Consider the following 18,618-nt stretch of genomic DNA (forward strand, 5'->3'; position numbering starts at 1 on the left):
TTTGTGACAAAACAAGCAATGTAGTGTAGAGCAGTGGTTTCCAAGCTAGGTGTCACCTGATATGAAAATGGGGTTGCAGGAGAATTTCCAAAATCCTGCTTAACAAACCTACGAAAATGAATATTATAATATCGTCTTTGTCTCTCAAATCATTGGAATGTGGTTAACCTTCATCTCAATTTAAATTATTCAAATCGAGCGCACCCTTAGATCATGGGAAAAGCTTCACTTGACTTTTGCACTTCAATCATTCCACTGTGAATGGCTAAGCCCGCTACGCTATGAAAACACACACGATTGCAGAGACTTTGTTTTCACCCTATCAATTGCGGCCGGTAAAACAAATGTGTGGGGAGGCTGAGGCACAGAAACTCACATCAATACCTTTTGTCAGATAACACTGTGAAACTATGAATTGATGCTATATTTAGCAATCAAGAGGAAACTCAAACTCCCCACCTTATGTTCTCCAAATGAACGTTAGCTGTGAGGGCTGAGATGCCCATGCATTGACTCTTGCTCGCTACATGTCGGATGTTCTTCACGAGGACATATTGTTCTGTCTCACAATTCCCAAGCATGAAACTGCACAGGGTATGTTCAGTGTGCTGAGTGGCTATATTGACAAAAAACAGATTCCATGGGATCGAATGGTTGGCTTTTGCACACATGGGGCTCAATCTCTCACGGAATGGCAGGCAGGCAACTGCACTCTTGTTATGAATGTGTCTACCTCTGCCATATGGACACATTGTGTAATACACCCACTGAGCTATAATGAATACATTGACGGCAACTGGTGGCAAAAGAGCTGAGCGCGGAACTCCGAGTTATGCAGCAGGTAACTTCGATTGTAAACTACATCGTGCACGCCTGTTCTCAAAACCATATGGCGATATGGGATAAGAGCATGAAAATGTTATTTCACACCGAGGATTGGTAGTTATTGAAGAGGAGTGTTGGTAAGATCTTTTTAATTGAGAGAGGAACTATTGTCATTCGCAACTGAACAAAAATATAAAAGCAACATGCAACAATTTCAAAGACTTTACTGAGTTACAGTTCATATAAGGAAATCAGTCAATTGAAACATTCATTATGCTGTAATCTATGGATATGAAATGACTGGGAATACAGATATGAATCTGTTGATCATACATACATACATACATACATACATACATACTACCGTTCAAAAGTTTGGTCACTTAGAAATGTCCTTGTTTTTGAAAGAAAAGTACTTTTTTTGTCCATGAAAATAACATCAATTGATCACAAATACAGTGAAAACATTGTTAATGTTGTAAATGACTATTGTAGCTGGAAACGGCAGATTTTTAATGGAATATTTAAATAGGCGTACGGAGGCCCATTACCAGCAACCATCACTCCTGTGTTCCAATGGCACGTTGTGTTAGCTAATCCAAGTTTATCATTTTAAAAGGCTAATTGATCATTAGATAGCACTTTTGCAATTGTTAGCACAGCTGAAAACTGTTCTCCTTTTTAAGACAAAAGCCTAGCAATGATACAAAAAACATTACACCAGAAACATGTTCTTATCAACGTACAGTACACTATATATACAAAAGTATCTGAACGCTACAGCATACGACGACTTTCTAGACAATTCTGTGCTTCCAACTTTGTGGCAACAGTTTGAGGAAGGCCCTTACCTGTTTCAGCATGACAATGTCCCCATGCACAAAGCGAGGTCCATACAGAAATGGTTTGTCGAAATCGGTGTGGAAGAACTTGACTGGTTTGCACAGAGACCTGACCTCAACCCCATCAAACACCTTTGGGATGAATTGGAACGCCGACTGCGAGCCAGGCCTAATCGCCAAACATCAGTGCCCGACTTCACTAATGCTTTTGTGGCTGAATGCTGTGGGAACTTGCTGCCAATGTTCCAACATCTGGTGAAAAGCATTCCCAGAAGAGTGGAGGCTGTTATAGCAGCAAAGGGGAGACTAACTCCATATGTTCGATGAGCAGGTGTCCACATACTTTTGATCATGTACTGTATTACACTTGTATTAGGGCAGGTCTGTAGAAACTGATTTAAAGACTGTTGTACTCTCTATCATGGCATTCCAACAGAAAATTGCGGCCTCTTGCTAGTCTTGTGTAATCCCTGATGATATAATGATCAGAGTGATAGTTATAATGAGCCACTGAGCTGCTGTAACGAACCACCTGTTAGGCCTGCTGCTGCTCATGATGTGGCCCTATGGAAGAATGCAGCGGGGCTGGAATATCGTGTACAGTAGCTTAGCTACCATCAGGCTAGCCGTGGGTGTAGGGCTGGGATATGCCAGTGAGCTCACGATACAATATTATCACAGTGCCGATACAATATGTATTGACATTCTATATGCATTGCAATTCGATATTGCGATTCGGTGTTCCAAACATATTGCTCTGCTGCAGAGGGACAAGAGAGTGCCGCAAGAAAATTAATTTGATCAGTCATGGAATTAAAAGTGCTGAAAACATGTAGGTTCACCATTTTTAAAAAGAAGATTGATAACAAGCTAGAGATGGAGAAATACGAGGTTTGGTGCAGGTACAACTGACTAGCACCAGCTAATGTTTTTTGTTTATTTTGAGAATTCATACTTGGAGAATCGATATGATATTGCTATATTCTGTGTCTTTCTTTTCCCCCCCAATCACTATGTGGATGTGGGACAGAGATGAGGAACGGGAGAAGAGTAAGGGAAGGAATTGAAGACCAGTTCCAGGGTAACAATCTCTGACATGTAGTAACTCTGTTTTGTTTTTTCGCCTGTCTAACCTGATGTTCTCTTCTCTTTCTCTCTCTGTAGTCACGTGGAGAAGATCACTACTTGGCATGACCCTCGTAAGACCATGACGGCCGCCATGAATCAGATGAGCCTCCATGCCCCCCCACCCTCTGCCACCCCACAGCAACGTAACATGGCCCTGTCCCAGCCCAACCTTGGTTAGTGTCGCACACACACACACACACACACACACACACACACACACACCCTAGGGTTGACTACATTCCTGGTATTTTACAAATGTTCCACTCTGAGAATAAATCATTTTCCTGCCGGGTAACCTGGTATTTCCCGCCAAAACTGGAAGTTTAATTCTAAAATATATGCAAATGTCTAGATTTGATTAGAACTTTGATCAGAGCTTTGATCGGCATGAAAATTCAAGGCTGATGCTACCTAAAACCAGATGAGCCCTACATCAAGCCCCAAGCCCAATAAAGCCCAAATGATTGTGCCGTTATTCAATAGGCGTACTTTTGATAGGCTGTAGGCCACCGCACATTACGCACAACAGAATAACATAAAAGCTCATCGACGTATGCTCTCTTAGGTAAATAAATAAAACAACCTCCAGTAATCTTTTTGGATATGGACAGTATTATTGTATTATACTGTATTATATGGACTGGAATTATGCACCTCATTCAAACCATGAAGCTGGGAGAGAACATGCAATGCTGGTGCAGGACATGCGGCCTACAAAGTTACAATTATAGCCTAGTGAATTAGTTTAATTCTGAAATATAATAGGCCAATTTTAAAACGTTATAATTAGTAGGCTGACGCATTAACCTGCCTTTCACACTATTTCCCCTAATGTTGTGCGACGTGTGTATTACCTTCATTCCTTCCTCATGCTCAACAGGTAAATTCATTTGTTTTGTTGTCTTTATCTTCATTGTAATGACATGCTTGAATAATATAGGACTAAAATAAGATGCAGACGGCTTTTTCTTTTCTTCACGAAGATGGAATGTTTATGCGTCTGAATAAATAACTGCTATAGCAGCCAAACTTAACTGGCGAACCGTGGTCCGGGTCCGAACCCAGAGAAGGGTCAATCCGGACCGGACAACATCGCATTTTGTTATGTCAATCAATTATATTTAGACAGCTTTAAAAAATCAACCGGGCGCAACGGCCTCTCAGCAACCTCTCTCGCGCTCTCTCGAAGCAACGCCCACCTCTACTAGTGCCCCATCTAATACAATCGCGTGGTTATATGCAAATACAAGAGGCCGCTTACCCAATCACATCAATCCAAATATCCTCTGCGGAACCTTGGGACAAGCAGGCAGAAAAAGTGCGGCTCAATTGTTAATATCACACATAGGAGCTTAGTTACCAGTATCTTTTGTTAATATGGCTTGTTTAAACATTTAAAAAAAAGATGTACTCTGAAAACCGTATATTCAAAGACGAGTGGACGGAAAAGTATTTATTTATTTATTCATTCTCCCCGCAACTAGCACAACCAATGTGCCTGATATGCAGTGAGCCCATAGCTCTACTGAAAAGTGCCAATGTTAAGCGCCATTATGACACCAGGCATAGTAAATTTGATCAGACGTATCCTCTGAACACGGAGGTGAGAACAAACAAGATTAACCAACTCAAATCCCAATATGAGTGGTCCATCAATGTCCTTGTCAATTCCCTGACAGCCCAACAACATGCAATTGAGTGTTCACTGAGGATAGCTTTGGTTTTGGGAAAACACACACAAGAAAATGCAGATGCTGAGATGATAAAAGGATGCATGTGTGAAGTTGCTGACACCTTGCTTGGAGGTAAACAAAAGGATGAGCTCAGGGAAAAGATCAAACAGATCCCACTGTCATATTCCACTGCAATGAAGAGAACTGAAATGTTAGCTGAAGATTTAACTTCACAACTTGATGAGGCCATTCAGAATGCAGCATGCATTTCATTAGCTGTGGATGATTCGACAGATAACACTGCAACAAAGTTGTCAGAAGAAGCAAAATAGATCTTCAGATGGGTAGATGTTACATTACTGAAATGAAGTTGATTGAGCTGCAAGAAAATGTGTCTTTGAAGGAGCAGGCTGGTGATTGTGACGCTGTCACTTTCTGGGGAAAGATGGTGCCTGCAACTGATTTTTCCTGTTCTCAAGAGACTGGCATTATACATCCTGACCATGTTTGGCTCCACATACAGCTGTGAATCAGCCTTCTCCACAATCCAACTTAATTAAAAACAAATACCGCACCAGGCTCACCAATGAACAACTGCACTGGTGTCTCAGAGTTGCTCTCACACCATTTGTGCCTACGTTCAAAGCATTGGCAGGAGACAAAGCGAAATTTCTCTCATTGATGCAATGGCAAGGCCCAGAATGACTTATACATGAATATTGCATGGCCCACAGTGACGTTCTGTGCATTCAGATTATTATTTTTGTTCAACTCTCCTTTCTTCTCCAGAAAACATGCACTTTATTTCAAAATAATAATAAAAAAAAGTGAATTCAAGGCCCATGTACAATGGTTCAGAGTGCACTTTGTTCATAGACAGTTATGCAACCACTTTTGTTCTTCAGCAATGTTCCACGTTTACATGCTAAAGAAGTTGTAATTAAAGTCCTTAGTCTCATTTAATGTATTTTACTACGCTGTACCATAACGCCGATATCCCTCCGGACCTTTGCCACCTAGGAAATTTGTGTCACTGGACCTTCTCAAATAGTAGTTGAGTAACCCTGTGCTATAGCGTGTCTTCTCATTTCCCCGTGGGTTCTTTTGGCTTCTGTATTTAACATTCAGCAAACAAGAGCAAGCTTGCATCCCTCTTATCAGTAGAAGAAATGCTAAAAAAATATGTCCATTTAAGCTATTCTAGTCTTGCTTTTCCAGGGACCCCACAAGAAGGGAGAAGAGGCCAGCGGAGAGCATGTGCGTATTGCTTAAGAGTGAAGACCGAGACTATAAGTTCGAAACTTATGCATATTAATCTTTACGAGTCGATTTGAAACACCTGAGCGTCAATCTAACATAATAAAAAATTCCCCATCAAAATCTGCCTGTTTTAAACTAGATGTTTTTTGTTGTTGTATGGACTGCGTCTCAATCTACCGCAGCCACCTATGTCAGCCTTCCGCATCTGCAGTGGAAAGTGGCAGAGCTACAGCACTGTTTATTAGATCATCCCAATAGTCTCATCTTTCCATAGAGTGATCATATCACGAACACGATGGTGATCTCCGTTTTGCTCCACGGAACTCGTCTGAAGTCGGTACCGTCGATGTGCCAACTTCTGTCTGTAATGTCCGAACCGTTTGGGGTACGAACTCTCACAAACACGATCGACCCCCCCCCCCCCCGTATCATGGGCCGAGTCTGAAGGTAACCCCAGTACCTGTTTAAAAAAGGAATGGAAATATAGAAGTAATTTTGTGCCAACAAACAAAACATGTTAAATATTTGTCCACAAAAATATATTTCCTGAGCTTTCTTATCTCATATACTGTAGATAGATGCCCTAGCCTAGGTAATAAATTCAATGCAGCATTAGCCCTTATTTTTAGCTAATTAATTATGGGGGTGGGTTCTACTAAGTTAACATATGGAACTGTTTTAAGGTGGTCGTATGTATGTATAGAACAGACACTTCAAAAACCTTATTTCTTATTATACATTTTTTGACTGTCTGTTTTGCCTTTTTATGAATGTGTTATTCAATGCATTTCTATGGGCTATAGTAGTAATTTTATCAAATCATTTGTATTTTTTTTTTATACCTTCCTTAATAAAATAGCTAAATGATCCATGGTACGACCACCTTAAAACAATTCCATATGTTAACTTAGTAGAACCCACCCCCATAATAGTAGAACCCACCCCCATCTGACCAATGACGTCTTTCACCCTGGGGACTACCACAATAACATGAGCAGTCCCTTTCCACAATAACACCAAAGAATGTGTGTGAACCAACCAAAAGCCAGGATCTGTGTTGCCTGAGAGAGGCATGTTGTTGTGTTGAAGGTGGAGAGATAAGGAAGCCCTCCCCACCCTCTTATGCTCCACTTAGTCTGACAGAGCCTGACATCTCCTTCATAACACAGATTGGCATTGACTGGTTAATCTCATTCACGTTAGCATTAGCCTAGCTAGCACCGCTAATAGACCTAGCTAACCCATATCACAGCCACCTGGCTCAGCCTGCAGAACATCACCACTGCCTCTTTCAGTACAGTGTGTGTGCGCTTTGTTATGCCATTTTAGTCGATGACATGGAAAAAAGGTGTCTGCAGTTGGAGAGGGATGGGCTGAGTGTGCAGTGGAGGGGTAAACTAAAGGAAGAGTGAGAGAACCAAACAGGTGGAAAATTTAAAGAGAGACCTAGGAAATTTAGGACAGAGCGGAGCGGGATCGCGGGTGTGTGGCCCAGTGTGTGAGTGTATGAATGGAGTCGCTCATCCTGAGTAGTTGTATATACACCGCCCTGCTCGACTTGTTCAAACGTCACTGGGATGTTTTTCTCCTCCCTACTCTCTACCACTGCTCTATTTGAGAGATGTCACACACACACACACACACGCGCGCAAACTCTAAACCTACGACTTTAAAATAAGGTGACCAGATTTCTGAAATTAAAACCGGGGACATTTCCAGTTCGGCGGTCAATATATCATTAAAATATCCAATGTTATTATCTACGAAATAAAAAGGGGACAATTCCAGTTTCATGTATTTAGTCTAACAAGCTCACTGTGATAGAGAAAACAACTATATTACACAAACACTACAGACAAGACAGAACGGTCCAATCTGAACAGCCATTCAGTGGTCCTGGTAGTCTGGGTAGAATAAGAGCATAAGAGAACATGAGCAAAATTAAAAAAACAGGCAATAGTATGTGAAATACTTAACAACATAAAGAAATAAGAGGATGTGATTGGTAACTACATAATATACTTATACCAACCTAATCTGTATTTCTCAGAAGAATGTATCTTCTCCAGGATTGCTCTGTCTTTGGCCAGCTTCTCCATGAACTCCTGGCAGGGGAGGTTGAAGTTTGTCTTCACAATAAGCATAGGAACAGTGAACCTATTTCTTGCTGCTGTCCATATATCATTCCTTCCGTTTCTTGGAAAGGGCCTCCTCTGTCTGCTCTTCTTACTCTCAACTTTTTCTTCTGCTCCAATCTTTCTCCTCCTCTTTTCTTCACTCGTCTTTCTTCCTTTCCTTCTCTCTTTACCTTTCCACCTCACTCTTCTACACTCTCCTCGCTTCACTCTTTTTACTCCCTTAATTTTTCCTTCTCCTTCCTCTCCAATCTTTAATAATAAATAGTACACTATTAGATAAAATACTTTGGTTAACAGATTCCCATTGCTTGCCTCATTTTTGTATTTTATCTCAAAAACATTGTTTGGAGTAATAAATTGGCAGGCTCTGTAATCATATCTTTACCATTCCTCCTCTTTCACTCTTCTTCCTATCCAGTCTTCCTCTCCTTCCTCTCCACTCTAACAGAAAACATTATGCTAATGTTATCCATGAGAATTTAAAAATGTATTTTCACACTACTTATTATAATGCCAAACCATTAAAATTGTAATCTACAAATAAATATTCTCATAATTAATTGTGCATTCATTTAATATAATCATATTTTCAAAATAGCCCGTCCACTGCATGTTTACATGTGAACTTTTTTTTACCTAGCTACCATGACAGTAGCTAGCTATCCTAGCTAGATAACTTAGTCGACATAGCTTATGTTAGCTAACATAAGCTATTTAAAACCTTATAGAGCAGATCATATATCCTATATAAAAAATGGTGACATAACATCACTAGCTAGTATCTCAAACGATTGTAACTTACCTGGCTTGAAAATACTTTGTGGTGATATTGTGGATTCACTTGACACTTGCTAGCTTCTGGCTGAGTTTTCCACAGCAGTTTTCTCTAAAACTAGAGTGAGCCAGTGTTGCCAACTCCTCAGTAAGGAAAGTAGCTATTGGCTGTTCTAGAAGTTGCTAAATGACGTCATCACCTAATTTGCATAATTGGCCATGTGCATGTAATTGTGATGGACGTTGTAGGAGAGAGGAATAACGTCGTGGGAGAGACAAAGTGAGTAAAAAAAAAAACTAAATATGTTTAGAACTACAAATGAACTTTATTTTTTATTTTTATGTCACAATTCCAACCCTCCTCCTTTATCTAAGCTTGGGACTGGCAAAAGTCCCAAAAGAGACACTCCGGTGGACTTACTTCATTTTTTATTGTTTTGTTTTTTTGTTTAGTTTTCTTAATTTGTTTTGGTTTTTAACCTTATGGTCCACTTAGGAGCCTACAACAAGTCACAGTAAAACATGAAATTTTTTAACCATAACATAAAAAAAACAAATGTTTGTATGCAATCTACATTAACAATCTAAATGGACCAAAAAGAGACAATAGAAAAAACTGTCAATGGCAATGTAAGAAAATGATGGTAACTAGTCTGGCCCTAATTCAGGTGAATTCATTTTTTATTTTTATGTAAGCCAGGGCGGGATCAGCCAGCGGCGGCTTCCCGCATGCGCGATTCATTTGCAGCCTGGAGGCAGAGGGGTGAATATCTCCTGCTCTGACTGCAGCTGCGCGAGGACTGGGCCGCCTGTGAGTGCTTTGGGATGGGGGTGGGGCCCACGGCAACACCCGCTGCTCGTTGAGAAGAGTAAGAACAATACGTGCTTTCACGTCAGGGTCTCCAAAAGTCTCCAATAACACCAGAAAAAGTCGCTAGATTTGTTGCTAGTCACTTTTTTGAAAATGTGTGGCTAGAGGGCTCTGAATACTCTCTAAATATAGTGACAAAGTCGCTAAGTTGGCAACACTGCCGCGAGCAAGTAGTTAGTAGAAGAAGAGTGAATGAAGCTGCTATAGCTATACAGCCCCCTCTGTTGGACAAAACGAGCACAACGCGATTGAGACGTCAACCGGTAGGCTCTGCTGCCTGGTCTTTCTTGCCACGTAATATATAATTTCACTTTGCAGTCTGTTTTTAATGCACTGTTAAAAACGGGGACATTTCTGGGGACAGGCCACCAAAAACGGGGACTGTTCCTGGAAACCGGTGACGTCTGGTCACCTACTTTAAATGAACTCTGATGGATGTTCCTAAAGCACATCAGGACTAATCCTGACTGGAGCTTGTGGGCCTAATTCAAACTTTTGTGCATATCTTCCATGGAAAGTTTTCACAAGTTTAATTTTATCTCTCAAAACTGGATTTGATCATCACCCCCCCCGGACACCCCAGTCTTTGTTGAAGGGGAATTATCTTTGTCTTTGTTGTCCTGATGGCTGTTTTCTACTGCTTTGTTTTCTTCTCTTCTCTCCTCTCAGATGGACATGTTAGCACACTTTGCTTTAGGGTTTTAACAGACAACACACAGGTCTATGGTTGCCAGTTACAGGTCTTGATCCCGTACTGTCGATTCTGTCTACTCCCTGAGGAGTGCTGTGATTCTTGTACGGGTATCTAGAGTGATCATCACCAATCCTGGTTCTGGAGAGGTGATGGTGTGCAGGGTTTTGTTTCAGACCAGCACTAAAACACCTGATTCTAAGAAACGACTAGAAATATACTGTAGCTACCTGGTATCTCTCCACTACTACGTTTGGTGATCATGACCACTGTCCCTGTAGTTCTAGAATAGATTCAGTGGAATTTCACCTCCCACTCATCCCTTGACACTCTATCTCCCATGGCAACTCGGTGAGTGAACTCAGCCGTTTTCAGATTTAGCTCTAGTCATGACTAGGCTCATCTCCACTGTTAGCCATGTTGACTCATCATGAAACTTGTGAGAAAGCACTCTGCTCCTCTCCATTCCACTTCAACTCCTTGACTGTATTCTTAGTCAAATCACCTGATGAAACAAAAGGTGAGTGACTGAGGAAGAAACATTGAAAATGTGTCAAACTGTAATTATTTAGCTTACTGTTCACCAGTATGTTTCTGCTCCAAAGAATTCAAATCCCCCAAAAGCTTTATTGTCCAATCAAATGAACATACTGTAAGATATGAAATTTGGTCACAAGAAACCTGCATCAGTCAGGCTTGGTAAAGTTGAAGTACTCTGGCTGACGTGGTGTTGCTGCTGCTTGTGAACAGGAGAGCTACCTGATGGCTGGGAGCAGGCTGAAAACCCTAGTGGAGAAACCTACTTCATTGACCACAAAACGCAAAGAACGTCTTGGATCGACCCGCGCGTGGATGCTCGCCTCAGTAAGTACCCTCTGGACCGCAAGTGGACCGCAAATCCCCCAAATCGGTACCTTTTTCAACTTGATCAAACCTCCAACCCAACCAACCCCCTTCATCCCCAAAATTACTAGCATTAAACTAATCAAACCATGCCCCTTGATCCCTCATACCTGACCATTGACCCCTTTCCCCCTGTTGCCTCCTGGGACTGAGCTTTGCCTGTGAGAAGCTAGAGGAATGCTTTGCTTGGACAAGAGTTAGCTAAATCTTCCTGAGAAACCCAATCACATGCTTATCTGGGTACCAAGTCTGATTCCAATAGCCAATGACAGTGCCAACTCTGATTTATGAAAGCCAATAAAAATGATTGCCTCTCCCTCCCACCAGTGACCAATGGTTCTCCTGCTTTCTACATGTGATTGTCACTTCCTGTCCTGACAGTGCTCTCCTATCCCTGCATGATGATTGATTTTGCATGTGTACTTGACGTATGCATTTGTGTGCTTGTATTTCAACTAAAGTATGTTTTAGTTTCTGTGTGTTAGTTAGTGATGTGAGTGAAATAGTGGGAGATGTCGTATCTGAGGTGTGTTTATGCGTGGACGAGGTGCGTTTATGATTTGGCGTGTGTGTCTGTCTGGGGGAGCAACAGGAGAGTACCCAGGAGCTCTGTGCGCTGGATAACCTCCGCACCGTCAGGTCCCTAGATGGATGCTGTCCGGTCCCTAGATGGATGTTGTCCAGTCCCTAGATGGATGTTGTCCGGTCCCTAGATGGATGTTGTCCGGTCCCTAGATGGATGTTGTCCGGTCCCTAGATGGATGTTGTCCGGTCCCTAGATGGATGTTGTCCGGTCCCTAGATGGATGTTGCCCGGTCCCTAGATGGATGTTGCCAGGTCCCTAGATGGATGTTGCCAGGTCCCTAGATGGATGTTGCCAGGTCCCTAGATGGATGTTGCCAGGTCCCTAGATGGATGTTGCCAGGTCCCTAGATGGATGTTGCCAGGTCCCTAGATGGATGTTGCCAGGTCCCTAGATGGATGTTGCCAGGTCCCTAGATGGATGTTGCCAGGTCCCTAGATGGATGTTGCCAGGTCCCTAGATGGATGTTGCCAGGTCCCTAGATGGATGTTGTCAGGTCCCTAGATGGATGTTGTCAGGTCCCTAGATGGATGTTGTCCGGTCCCTAGATGGATGTTGTCCGGTCCCTAGATGGATGTTGTCCGGTCCCTAGATGGATGAGGTAAGACCAACGAGGCAAAACAGAAGCTTTCTTTGACAGAGGAGAGTTAATTGGTGTCAGATTTTAAAATGGGAATTGTTTGGACTGGTATACACATCCAGGAGAGGAACATATCAACACTAAATTGCTCTGTTAAAAATTCCTTTTGAATATGGAAAACATTAACTTATAGTCCACTTTATCTTTAGCTGGCACTGCCTTAAAATAATGCATTTACTTTTTAGTTTTAGTCTTTCATTCCCCCAGCCAGCCGCCCAAACGGGTCCTGTTGCACAAGAGGCTGTCCCCAAATACTGGCTGTGTGTGAGTGCTGCCAGCCTGCCTGATCCCCGACCACACACACTCGCGTGCAAGCATGCACATACAAACACACGCAAACATACACACAAAATTCGATCCTTACAAGTGTCACTTCCACATATCCTTTTATATTATATTAAATCACTCTGCTGTCTCTTATCAAATGTAACACACCCACGAACGCACGCACACAGGAGATGGTGGAGGTTTTATTGAGTTTGTCAGTTTTTCCACGTGTTAGCTGATGCTGTTTCTGGGAAGTAAACGAAACTAGGTCTTTGTTGGCAGAGCAGCGCCACTCGGTACCTACGGTCCCCCCCCCCCCCCCGTTTCTCAGCCTCCCTTTCTTCCTTTCTGTTTTTCTCTCAACACCCTTACCTCCTCCCTTTTACTTTGACCCCAACTTCTCTGCTACTCCTTTCTCTCTCAATCTCTCTCTGTCTCTATTTCTCTACTGATGTTGTGACAGAGTTGTGAGGGGTTGTAGTGTGCTGGCTCGTCGTCTTGTTGCTCTAGTCTATCGGCGAGGTTAGAGAGGGGGAGGTGAGGGGAGAGAGGTGAGGAAGCGCGAGGGAGATCATGGGAGAAGAGGAGGGTAAAACAGGAGGGAGGAGTGTTATTTTACTTGTGACTGAGGCTGTGTGGAGCTGTGCAAAGCCTGCAGTCTGTTTTCTGCAGCCCCAATATGCACTCTCTGACAGGATGTGTCCTGCCCTATAAGCTTGTCCCAGACCCAAACCTACAAATTCTGCTCTGAGTGTTTCTGTGTGCAATTGCATGCATGTGTGTGTCTGTCTGTTTGGCCCCTATCCAAACTTAGGGCCTCCACTCAAGCTATTTGGTTCTAACAAAACAAGGGTATAATAAATAAATGTTCCCATCATTGTCATGTACTTTAGCCCAGGCCTCTTAATAGCTGTAAGCATAATCTATTTGATATGTTTGAATGTCTAATGGACGGTTTCCTGTCTGGCCCCTTCACCAAACGTGAAGGCTGTTGCGATGAATAGCTTTGGAACCAAAATGGCCGTGCATCGAGCCTCTGGGAATTACATCATTGAGTGTAATAGGACGATTATGGATGGTTATTTTGCCGAATTGTGAAGTACGTTAAGGGGCTCTGAGGAACACCTTATGTTCCACAAATGTGTTGCTTTTATAGAAAGAAAGATGAAATCATACATTGCATAACAGCTAGGCCACAACCATTTTTTTCTTACATGAGTCAAACTTTCCCCACACACTTTTAGTCTGTGTTGAACCCATTTGGTTGTGATTTGGGAAAGGAGGTTAGGTAAACTATGTATGTTCCTTCTTTGCTCTTCATCCAGACTTCAAGTAAACTACAGGTCCAGCTGACAGATGGGGGGAGAGAGGCACACTGAACTGCCAAAGGAGAGAGGGGAGGAGATAGAGAGAGGAGGCAAAGGAGAGCGAGATGGAGGGAAAGAGAAACAGATGTGCTGAGAGAGATAGAAGGAAAGAGATGGGGTGAAGGAGAGAGAGCAGACTGTCTGTCCACACTGAAACCACCAGACTGTCTGCTTTTTGTGCCATGTGCCTTTTCAGCTCCAAATCGGGCCTTTACTGCTACATTTATGCCATGTGTGATTAGTTTATGTCACACATACACAATGACTTTGTGCTCTGGAGAATCCATTAAAAGTTTGAGCAAGTTTTTATTCGATACTGTTGAAAAAATACTGGTGAAGCTGCAGTTAAAGACCTCCATTGAGGTGTGAATAATGTTGACCAAGTGAATGAACTGACCAAATCATGATCACATTTCTCCGTCTCCTGTTCTGTCCAGACCCAAGGCAGGCTCTGTCCTGTACACTAACTAAATACTGTATGCTTGTTGTGCTTCGATCACACATCTTTCTTCCCCCCCCCATTTCTCTCTCTCTTTCTGTCAGTCTAGTTGTTCTTGTGAGAGCAGGGCGACCGTGTGTCTGTCCTGTCCTGAGACAGAAAACGGAACACTGCATCACTGTCCTGGCCTTCGTTAAGCTACACTCCTCTCACTCTGTGTCACTGAGCTGGCCGGGCTCACCGAGTCGGACATAGGGGCCTGGCTAATTATTAACGACCGCTGGTAACAAAGAAAACAGCTCATCACTGCTTGATAGTGATTATTCAGTCTTCGAAAGAATGAGCTGATATTTATCTGACTAGAGACAGTAGACAAGTCCCAAAAACAATGTTCTCTTTTTTTTCTTATTTTTTTTCTGAAACCAACCTTACTGACCCCTTTTGTCTGTTGTCTGGAATAGCCAAGTCTAGATGCTATTGCTGGAGGTCTAGTCTGTCCTGGCCATCTGGTTTCCCTTCTTAAGCGCAGGAGCAGTATTCTATCCATATTGCTGGTGTGCTTTAAAGTATGTGGCTTAGGCTCTGTTGACAGCGAGAAACAACCTGACCAAGCTCTATCACATGTGAAGTGTTTATGCCGACAGTTTACATCTGTGTCCGTGTGTGGTGTGTGTGCGTGCGTGCGTGCGTGCGTACGGTGTTTTTGTACATGTACAAAGGACGTCATTGTAAAACAAGAATTTGTTCTTAACTGACTTGCCTAGTTAAAAAGAAAAAAAGGTGAAATAAAATGAATACATGTAGCCTATGCGCGGGGGATCCATTTCCAGCCTAACTTACTATCTGGACCTTGTCTCCTTCCCAGAGCAGTGGTGTGAAAAGAGGTGATGTGGAACTAGTGAAGTGAGCTGAGCTCAAAGTGTTCAGAATCAGCTGCTGTTCACCTGATTGAATAGACCTGATAGAAATGTCTGCAGTAGTACTGTGTACATACTAGCGCAGTCATTCTTATCACAGTACTATAAGCCTCAAGATAACCCTCTCGCCCTTTTTCTCTGTCCTCCACTGTTTGTTGTTTCTAGCCTTAATAACAACCCCCCCCCCCCCCCCCTCCGGTCTGTCTCTCCCTCCACAGTGATGTCCCAACACCATCACCAACAGCAACTGCAACACACCCAGCAGCAGCAGCCCCAACAGGCCCAAGCCTTAGGCTCACCTGGCTCACTCCCCCAGCAGCAGAGCTCCCAGGCTGGGATGATGAGCCTGTCCAGTCCCCTGGGCGTGGGGGTCAGTTCCCAGCACCAGCAGAAGATGAGGCTGCAGCGCATCCAGCTGGAGAGGGAGAGGATCCAGAGACGACAGGAGGAGCTCATGAGACAGGTGAGGCAATCTAGACCTCAACAATAACCCCCAGCTGCTAAAGAGTCCTCTAAGCTCTAATCATGAGAGAAAGGTGATGGTTAAGTAGATGTGGCCTAGTACAGTATAAGCAACAGCCCTGTATTTCTAGTAAGCCATATAACACACAAACATATTACATCCCCCATTCCCTCATCTTCCCAGTCTGGTCTGCCCCTATGGCCTTGGTCTCACAGACAGAGAGATTGCTCTGTTCTCAGTCTTCCTGTTCAAGTCTCACTCTTCTGTTTATTGCTCACAATATCGCTAATCAGTCATTATTTCCTCAGAGACACTTCGACCCAATTTATTCAAGCTAAACACACATTAGCATGTACACATACATACTGGCCACAAACAAACGCATCACGTCTTCGGGGGTTTCCCCGAAGACTCCCAGAAAGACAGGAAATTGACTGCCTAGCTCGACAGTAGTTTCTTTTGAGTGCATGCTTTGGGCCTTTTTATGGCATTTGGGGGGGATTGCACATTAGCATCCCCTGGTGGTTGAAAAGAGTTAGCTACTAGCTACTCTCTGTTTTAAACCATCTACTCCGACACTTACACGAAGGCAGGGTAGTGTTTAAGAGCAGTGTTTACATTGAGAGTGAAAGAGAGAGAGCACACTGAACTCTTAAGGCGTCCGTATGCTTCTTAGCAGAAACAATTCAGAGGAGTTCGACAACATTTTGTGACGTTTTGGACTTCGACAGGTTTTCGGCTGTTCAGGCACACCAACATTTTTTATTGAGGTAAGCTGAAGTCGGTAGCTGATTTGTCGGTGATTGGTCAACAGTAGGGATTCTTCAATAAAATCTTTTCATGCACATTTTTTCATCGAGAAATACTGCACCTAAAACTATGACTAAGATCTCCTTTCTTGACTATTTTGAGGAAATGTATACTGGCTACGGCATCTCAAAATGGACAAACGGTACTATTGTTTTTGAAGCAAAGGTCTTTTAAGGGAGTATGCGAGCACACTTGTTCGGCGCTAGCCGAACTGAAGCTTGCTGAAGCCTTTAGTGTGTCAGAGATGTGCACACCAGTCTGTTTACAAAATGGCTGCCTTCAAGATCCAGCCAGTGACCTCATCCAGGAAGTGTTTATCTTACCCAGAACTTTTTGGCTCTCATTCGGCCCACCCTGAGCACTGAGCAGCACTGAATGGCCTGGGGTCTGTGGGGTTGGCCAAGGGTTGGGAGAGGGGAGGTGTGTTTGGTGTGCCAATAAGGCCCATCCTTAGCAGTAGCGTCTCTATTTTCCACTGTCCTCCCCTAGACTCTGCTTTGGTCTGACTGTCTGCAAATAGATCCCTATAGACCGGTGTATTCCTCCTCTAACCGTTCTGTTCACTACCATACACTGTGGTGTTCAGTCCATCCAGCTCCAATGTCACACTCACACCTGTCAACTGTTATAAAGCCGTATTCAGAAGCCTGGAAAGCCCCTTCCCTTTAGATATACAGCCATTTTGTTACACACACAGCCCATCAGCTGAATGGGTAAGCCATTCAAAGTGAATTGGAACGGCAATCTGGTGTTTCTCAGGTGACTGTGCACTGGAAGTTAGTAGTGCCTGAGGCATGGAGACTGACACCGATCCAACCCCAGAAACAGTGTCAGGGCAGTGGGACAGGCAAGGGTTAGTCCCCTCTCTCTCCCTTCCTCCTAGTCTCACCAGTGTAGGTCTGTCTTTGATACTCATCCCGTACGAGTGCCTAACTGTGTGTGTGTGTGTGTGTTTGGGTAGGGTTACCTGTACATCAGAAAGCACACACCTGTTACTTAACCAGTGGCCCACTTTCTTTAAGACTGTTTAGTGTGTGTGTGTGTCTTCACATCAGATAATTGCTGTGAAGTTCACACACTCACTAATATATTATGCTCTACTGATGCCTGGGGCCTGGAAAAACACTACTTGGATAATTGTTCTGTAATAGTTGTAAGAAGCAGATTCTGTCGCTGTTCTAGAGTCAGCAAATGTTTCTCCTCGTTGTGCTGTAGCACATGATGTGCTCTTGAACAATAATGAACATAGTTTCAGTAATCTTGAATCTCTCCTTCCCCTCTCCTCCTCTTCTCCTCCCCCTTCCCCTGCTGCCTATTGCTTCCCCCTAGGAGGTGGCGCTGTGTAGACAGCTGCCCATGGACTCGGAGAGCATGGCACCAGTGCCCACCCCCGGTGGCAACCCTGCCCAGCCCATGACACAGGGCAACATGCCCACCAATGGAGCCGACCCCTTCCTCAACAGGCAAGTGCACTCCTGACTCCTCCCATATATTGCTATCCCTCCTCTCTTTTGCCTTTGTTTCTTCTCATTTGTCTGTCTCAGTCCCCCCCTTCCTTGCTCTCTCTCCTCTCACTCCCTTCTTTCTCAACACCCCCTCTCCTCTCTGCCCCTCTCCCACTTATCCCCTGGCTATTCTATTCTCCTTCTCCTCTCAGCCTGTCTTCTGCTTTCAGCTTTCAAACTGTAATGTGTGATCCAGTTTGTGGACAGAAGGGATCAGTGTATTGACGTGTGTGTCATGTATGTGATCCACAGTGGTCACTTCCAGCACTCACGGGAGCAGAGCACAGACAGTGGCCTGGGGCTGGGCTGTTACAGCATCCCCACCACCCCAGAGGACTTCCTCAATAACATGGAGGAGATGGACACAGGTAGGACACCCCCTCTCTCTCTCTCTCTCTCTCTCTCTCTCTCTTTCGCCCTCTCTTTCGCCTTCTCTCACTCTCTCGCCTTCACTCTCTCGCCTTGTCTCCCACATGGCTTTATTGACATGGAAAGTGTTACCCACATACATTGCCAAAGCAT

The 18,618-nt window shown here is 43.6% G+C and overlaps 1 protein-coding gene across 3 annotated transcripts in view; it reads left to right on the plus strand.

The window, feature by feature from the left end:
* wwtr1 (WW domain containing transcription regulator 1) overlaps window positions 1-18,618 on the plus strand; it is a 92,772-nt gene that overhangs the window by 70,972 nt on the left and 3,182 nt on the right. Inside the window, exons 2-6 of one of the 3 annotated variants that reach the window (XM_014168665.3) lie at window positions 2,832-2,968; window positions 10,953-11,066; window positions 15,537-15,781; window positions 17,924-18,054; window positions 18,349-18,464. In XM_014168665.3, the coding sequence (XP_014024140.1) occupies window positions 2,832-2,968; window positions 10,953-11,066; window positions 15,537-15,781; window positions 17,924-18,054; window positions 18,349-18,464 (743 nt within the window). Of the gene's footprint in view, window positions 1-2,831; window positions 2,969-10,952; window positions 11,067-15,536; window positions 15,782-17,920; window positions 18,055-18,348; window positions 18,465-18,618 lie in introns of all 3 variants that reach the window. The other 2 variants (XM_014168664.3, XM_014168667.3) reach the window with 2 other exon arrangements.

The sequence above is a fragment of the Salmo salar genome, chromosome 23 (assembly GCF_965601325.2).
Source record: "Salmo salar chromosome 23, fSalSal1, whole genome shotgun sequence".
NCBI classification, from domain to species: domain Eukaryota; kingdom Metazoa; phylum Chordata; class Actinopteri; order Salmoniformes; family Salmonidae; genus Salmo; species Salmo salar.